Source organism: Podarcis raffonei, chromosome 14 (assembly GCF_027172205.1).
Source record: "Podarcis raffonei isolate rPodRaf1 chromosome 14, rPodRaf1.pri, whole genome shotgun sequence".
NCBI lineage: Eukaryota > Metazoa > Chordata > Lepidosauria > Squamata > Lacertidae > Podarcis > Podarcis raffonei.
In genome coordinates, this window is record NC_070615.1 from 47,898,424 (window position 1) to 47,905,807 (window position 7,384).

At 43.3% G+C, this 7,384-nt stretch overlaps 1 protein-coding gene across 1 annotated transcript; it reads left to right on the forward strand.

Annotated features, from left to right (window-relative positions):
- The first annotated feature begins 1,377 nt into the window (after window positions 1–1,377).
- PLD6 (phospholipase D family member 6) lies at window positions 1,378–3,749 on the forward strand. Its single transcript, XM_053365274.1, has 2 exons — window positions 1,378–2,125; window positions 3,236–3,749. The coding sequence occupies exons 1-2, from the start codon at window positions 1,591–1,593 to the stop codon at window positions 3,526–3,528; spliced, it is 828 nt and encodes a 275-aa protein (XP_053221249.1). The 5' UTR covers window positions 1,378–1,590; the 3' UTR covers window positions 3,529–3,749.
- Window positions 3,750–7,384: the final 3,635 nt, after the last annotated feature.

A 7,384-nucleotide genomic window follows, 5' to 3' on the forward strand; every position in this document is an offset into this window, starting at 1 on the left:
AGCATCTACACAGCGCATAAGCCGGCTTTGTGTCTTGACTGGATACAAAAAAAGGTTAAGGTGCCTTTTTCACTCCACTGAATCAGCCGACCTTGAGAGTTTAAATAGAGCATGCAGCATCTCTCAGTTCTGCAAGACACACCTGCTGTGTCTTGTAGTTTTGAAGCAAAGTTGCTAACTTTTGATTTGAAAAATCAGGTTGGCGTGGCTTTAAGCATATGTAAAGGGACACTGCTTAAGTTGTTTCTTAGTTCCCAATTCCTTATTTGCTTGAAAGTATGAAACATTGATAAAAAATGTAAAGTTAAAAGGTCCCTGAACCCCAAAGTAAGCTTTTTGGGATAGCCCCTATCTTATATCTATCTACTTTTGCTTTTAACTTTTTTCTGATGCTACTGTTTGCTTTTGTGTTGTTAGGTTGTTGGAAACCGGCTGTGACATAGATATATATATATGGCATAGCGGTATATAAATATTTTTTTAAAGAAATAAAATAATAAGAGGGCAAGGGAGGCAGGTATAGGGAACATCGAGGCCTGCTCCACTGGGGGTATCACCTTTGCTCCCCACCTTACATGTTATATTGTTTTAGTCCTTTAAAATGGCAAACTGCCTTGGCATAAAAGTGCAACGAACGAAGAAACAGGGTTGCATCAGCAGTCATGCCCACATGGAAAAAAATTAAGGAACTGGTCCCTGAATGAATGAAAAGGTTGAAGGCTGAAAATTTGAAGGTTGGAAATTTTACAATGTTTTAATTTGCTGTAAGCCGCCCAGAGTGGCTGGGAAAACCCATCCAGATGGGTGGTATAAATAAAATAAAATAATAATAATAATAATAATAATAATAATAATAATAATAATAATAATAATAATATCAGAGCCTGTTTTATTCCATATATAGCACAAGTGAAATTTATTATTATATTTATTTATACACCTTTTTCCCTGGCAGGGACTCAAGGTGGCTTACGGATAAAGAAATAAGAACCACTTACAACATGGAAAAAATAATTATAAAAGTATATTGATAGAATTAAACACTATATATATTTTTTTAACTTTATGGTTAACTTTCTTTCTCACTTGTTTGTTAGCGGTTGCAATGACTGTATCCTAAACTGCCTTGGACGGATGCTGTTTTGAAAGCCGAGGGTTATAAATGGATAAAATTAACTTCATTTCTTTTAAACGAAACACGAAGCGCAGCTGGACGCGACATAACGAGACGCTTGGAAACTATGGCGTGTGCGCATGCGCTACCTGTCCGCGCCTGCCGTTTTGTTCTCTACAGCCTTAATAACAGCGCATGCGCTGTAGTGGACGCAGCGCTCTGAGGGGACAAAACCCCTCAAAGCACTCGAGCTGAAGAGGGCGCGCGCGAGTCGACAAGAAAAAAGGTTGATGAAGTGAAGAATGCGCATGTGCTATGGTAGTTTAAAAGAAAAAGCGGCTGAGAGGAAAAAAGCGCGCGCTGACGGACGCATGCGCCGTGGCGTGGGAAGGCACGTTTGAGCGGGACGGAGCGCACGCGCTTGTGGCAATTTAACAGACAAGGCAGCTGAGAGGATAGCGCGCGCGCACGGGCGCATGCGCGGTGGGGGAGGAAAAAAAGGCGGTTGGAGGAGCGCGCGGGGCCGCTGGCCGTCGTGGCGCCCTGAGGCGACGATGTGGTGCGGCAAGGCGCGGGCCCTGCTAGCGGTGGGGCTCGGTATGGCTCTCGAGGCGCTGGCCTGCTGGCTAATAGGGCGGCTGGGTCGGTCGTCGTCGTCGTGGTGGCGGTGGTGGCAGCGGCCGCCTTCCCCGGTACGCGAGGTGCTTTTCTTCCCATCGCGCGTGACGTGCGTGGAGTCGCTGCTGGCGGAGGAGGACGAGGAGGCGGCGGCGGCGGCGGCGACCCCGTGCGCGTGCCTGCTGCCCCACGGCGAGAGCGCGCTCGGGCGGCTCCTGGCGCGCGTGCTGTCGGCGCGGCGCTCGCTGGACCTGTGCGTCTTCGCCTTCTCCAACCCGCAGCTGGGCCGCGCCGTCTGCCTCCTGCACCAGAGGGGCGTCCACGTGCGCGTCGTCACCGACACCGACTACATGGCCCTCAAGGGGTCGCGGATCGGCGAACTCCGGAGAGCCGGTGAGTCGCCCGGGAGGGAGGGAGGGAGGTGTGAGGCGGAAGGGGAACCCCAAGGGTCGTCTAGCCCAACCCCCGGCGAGGCGGGCGCCACAAACCAGAAAACACCCGACGGGCGGATTTTAACCCGTTGTTTACTTATTAAGTTTGCACACCGTCCTTCATCCGCAGATCTGAGGGCTGCTCACAACATAAAAATACAAGATTTTTTTTTTAAAAAAAACCATACCCCAGAAACAACATAATAAAGTCAAGAAGAGTAAAAAGAAGAACAAGAGCAAGACAAAACAATGACACCGTCCCCACCTCCCTCCCACAAACACATTTAAAAGGCCGGTAAAGGACGAACTTCCCTGGGGATAGCATTCCACAAAAAAGGGAGCCACTGACTGGTTTTATGTTTTGTCTGGTTTTATATCGTTGCAAATCTCTGCGATGCATTTTCTTTTTAGAAACAAACAAACCCCACCACTCTGATTAAAATCCTCAAATGAAAGAGAGTCTGCCACCTTTGGTTCCACTGTGGAACTCTCCTAAAGTTCTTGATATGAATGATGTTCATAATTTGTAATGAGGTCCCAGCTTGGGAGAAAAGTGGGGTATAAAATACATTTAATAATAATTATGCTGAATTTGTTAGTGGAGTTGTCATTTACATACCCCACCCTGCAAGGATTTTGTTCTTTTCACTTATTTATACAACAGTCAACGTTCAGCCAACCCCAGCAGAACCACTTGGTTGTTAGCCTCCATCTGTCTTAGAGAAATGGAGTGTGACTTCCAGGGTGAAGTCAAACTGTGGCTGCAGAGATTGGTAACTCATTAACTGCTGCCTCCTGTGTTGTTTTTGTTGCATTAGTAGCACTGAATTTACTTCTCCAGGGTGCAAGCCTGGGCAGCGTGTATGGCGGCCATTTAACTTTTATGTCATTTCAGGGTATAATTCCACAAGTTGCCCTGTGTTCTCATAAGTTTGCACTTAAGAAATTTCAGCCACTGAATTTCTGTATGTAGCTCTCAGTACACTAAGTATAGTGCTGGGAGCTAAGTCAGTTTCGTGGAAAGATGGAAAAGTGATTTTGTGGCACTGAATAGGGTATGCTGGTTTTTCAGGCATTCAGGTACGTCATGATCAGGAAAGTGGCTACATGCACCATAAGTTTGCCATCATTGACAAAACAATGCTGCTCACTGGCTCCCTGAACTGGACTACTCAAGCCATTCAAAACAACAGAGAGAACCTGCTGGTAGTTGAAGACAGGGACTGTGTGAATCTTTTCCTGGCAGAATTTGAAAGGATTTGGGAGGACTACAATCCGGCTCATTACACATTTTTCCTCAAAGAAGAACAGCAGGTACAGAAAAAGGATAAAACTATTCCTCAAACAAAATTGCAGCTTAAATGACTATTTTGAAGCAGTAAATTTTTTAGTCCAAAGACTAGTTCCTAAGTTAGGTGTTTGAGAATGGCATAAATTGCTTTAGGAGTAACTACATGCAAATTTATGCTCCTTTAAAAAATTGTACAAGCAACATATTGTGTTTGAATTATTTTCTGAGAAATAGACGGCCTGTACTTATGTGCTATTATACCTGTTCTCAATAAAACATGCTTTTAAAATTCTAATACATATGTTTCTGTTATAAAAACTGTCCCCACATGTAGATAGCATTTCAAGCAGAGTGTTTATTCTGCCATTCTCTTGGCAACCCTAGCATCCACATGCAGGATGTTACTGGGGGGCGGGGACCTTTTTAACATACAGCCAACTCCCAAATTTATGTGGCGCTTACATTCCAAGGCACTGCATGTTTAAGTTAAATCACATATATTTGCAATACGATTGAAAAAGCCTGCAAATACTCTGTTCCGCCCCCTTTTGTGATGTTTTCGGGTTACTTTCGAGTTCGGTGCAATGCTTGTGTGCATGATTGTGCACATATCGGATGCACCTAAAATGGTTGCTGCCTGACCAGCTTTGTCCCCTTTGGTTTTTAAGGTTTGATGTTTTTATTACGTTTTTAGATATGCTGTAAGCCATCCAGAAGCCCAGCCATATGGGTGGGGTATAAATAAAATAAGAATAAGAAGAATAGAACCATTTGCCTTTGTAGGTGAGCAGCATAAAGCAGGAGACCTACTTGAAAATAAATGCCCAGTGTGTGAATGGGAATGAATGTGTGTGCTTAACTCACAGATAATTCACATGCTGCTCTTTCATGTGTGGAAGGGGAAGTAGTATTGCTGTTTTATTCTGCCTTGGTCTTACCACACCTGGAATAGTTTCCAGTTCTGGGCACCACAGTTTAAGGAGGATATTGACAAGCTGGAACATGTGCAGAGGAGGGCAAGCAAGATGATCAAGGTTCTGGAAATCAAGCCTTACGGTTTGAGGGAGTTGGGTATGTTTAGCATGGAATTGGGGAGACTGAGAGGAGATAGGTTAGCCATCTTAAAAATCTAAAGGGCTGTCACATGGAAGATGGAGCAACCTTGTTTTCTCCTGCTCCAGAAGGTAGGACCTGAACCAATGGATTCAAGTTACAAGAAAGGAGATTCCAACTAAACATCAGGAATAACTTTCTGACAGTAAGAGATGTTCGACAGTGGAATGGACTCCCTTGGAAGGTTGTGGTGCTCTCTCCTTCCTTGGGGTTTTTTAGGCCATCTGTCATGGATGCTTTAGTTGGGATTTCTGCATTGCAGGGGATTGGGCTAGACGACCCTGGAGGTCCCTTCCAACTCTACAGCTCTATGATTCGATGACTGTACATGTGTAGAATTCAGCCCTAGAATCACAGAATTGTAGAGTTGGAAGGGACCTTAAGGGTCAACTCTCTGTAATGGAGGAATCTCAAACAGAACTGAAACTTGGTATAGCAGTGGGTGGGGAAGCTGTGACTCTACAGGTGTTAAGACTTTATCCGTTGTCATTCCTGACCACTGGCCATCCTGGGTGGGACTGATGGCCATTGGGCAGCCAACATCAGCTGGAATATCACATTTGAAGAGGGTATACCAAAAAACACCTGCCTGTCCTAATAAATGGGTGGGTGCAGAATAAGGCTGAGAGGTACCTTATGTTGGCATGTAAGTTGTAGTCATAACCAATATCCCAAGTGTAGAAATGCAACTCTGGTGTAAGCGTATTTTTTTGGTGCCAGTTTGGGGAAGGAACTGTTGAGGTAGGAATGAATATTCAACATCTGGAAGAACTTTCTGAAAGTAAGAGCTGTTAAAACAGTGGAACAGACTCTTTGGAAGATGTGGACTCTCCTTCATTGTAGGTTTTAAAGCAGAGGTTAGATGGCGATCTGTCAATAGATACTTTAATTGAGATTCCTGCATTGCACAGGGTTGGACTTAGAACTCTATGATTCTATAGACATTAGTGTTTTAAAGGGTTTTGAATCAGTCTGTCAGTGGTTGAGTTTCCAAAAGTATTGAAGCTGTTCCAAAGAGAGCATATGTGTGGTTATCACAGTACTCTTGATACAGTAGAAACTCCATTGTACCCAAGAGGTGGGTACACTGTAGTGATTTAAGTATGTTGTGTGCTCCTCAAAGAGGAGGAGGGAGGAAGATAGTGGATCATGGTCATAAAACTTTCTTCAGGGTCATATGCTGTTTTAAAGCAGCTATATTCTTTTAGCTTTTAGTTTTTGAAAACTGTCAGCAAAACACATACAGAAACACAATGTGGTAATTAATAGTAATTTATCACTATTTCAGAATGCTCAGCCTTTCTTGAAGCCGTTTAGTAATATACTCAACTCCAGCTGATCATTAGATGCTTCTATTGGTGTACTGTAATTGTTGTGGCCTTCCAATGGTAGTACTTACTTATATTGAAGGGTAACTGCAGGGATAGCTACTACAATCATCCTTATGTACTGTTAAATTCTTTGGACATTTAATAATTTCACATGTGCTATTTTTGCTGTGTATCTGCCCTGAAATGCCTCTCCAGAGCAGATGGAAGTACTCGGAGGCTTTCCACAATTGTATTGCATAGATCTTTTTATTAGTAAGCATAGCATCCTTGATTGTTGTCTTCTATTCCTAATTGAAGGATGCAAAAACATTGGAATACTACTTCAAGAACTTCTCTGTCTCTAGTGTTAACAAAAATCTTCTCCACAGCATGCCAAAGGTGGTGCAAAAATAGTTTATTACGATACAGTTTTATGTATAGTTAAGTAATTAATATTTACAAAATAATCATCAGCTACATCCATGGGAACCCTAGCATGTCACACAAGGTTTGTAAGGAATAAATACTGTGACATAAATGATACTTCTATTACAGTGAACAGCTGAAGGAGGAGATAGCTCTTAAAAGCATGAAAACAAAACAAGAGGAGAAAGATACCTTTCAGACTCCTAGGAGGCGGCTCAAACCATTCATCTTTGCAAAAAGAAAGTCAGATTGGACATGTTTGTTCACCAGGCAAATTAGAGATTATGTTCCCCCAGTGAATTGGTTTTATTTGATTCTGCTTCTCTTGCATGTGAGTTCCAGTTTTTGGGGTTAGCAGCTTTCCTGCCGAATCCCACGGCTGCTCTGGCTCCAAATCTTGCAGGGCTGGATTAATTGATCATTCTCCTCATGCTTGATGCTTGGATGACCACTTTAGAATTCAATTTGGTTGTGGTCAATTAGGAGTTGAGGCTTCTGTAGGCTTGCTTGTCGATTAAGCAGGTTTATAATACAGACTGATTTCAGTATCTTTTAAAAGGAAGCTGGTGTTGAGTGGGCATGAGGAAGAGCTCAAATAGGGATACCTGTGTGTGTACAGTGCTTGCCTCACCTTCTTAGCCATATACACATTTTGTCCAAACAAGTACCACATTGGAGGAGTGTACTAATGCAGGCTTTTGTTACTCAAGAACACTTAGCTGATAGCTTCTCAAGTGCTTTGATTTCTCTTAGAGGTGACTGTTTTAATACACAATTAGAAGCTGTGTTCTTCTACTGGCAGACTGAAATGAGAACCCTACATCAATCCTCAATGACTAGAGGGGTTAATTCACTTGGCACTAGAGGGGTTCTGCTAACAATTCCCAGTTTCATTTACTCCTTAGTGGACTTCAGTGCATGGCGTGAGGCTGCTGAGCACTGCTCGAAAAAGCAAGACATTTTCTAATGTGCCATATAACTGTTCTCCAAGGCATGCAGTCAGTAATGGACTCCCATCTACTTTCCATAGTCTAGTGGTAAAGATGACCCCGACACTGTAACTCTGTTGAAACTACATCAC

What these genes read in the sequence shown, in the direction of transcription:
- PLD6 (XM_053365274.1), top strand. Translation starts at nt 1,591, where the DNA reads ATGCGCGGTGGGGGAGGAAAAAAAGGCGGTTGGAGGAGCGCGCGGGGC. An exon ending in CGGCGAACTCCGGAGAGCCG is followed by an intron (nt 2,126 to 3,235) that starts GTGAGTCGCCCG and finishes CTGGTTTTTCAG; the next exon opens with GCATTCAGGTACGTCATGAT.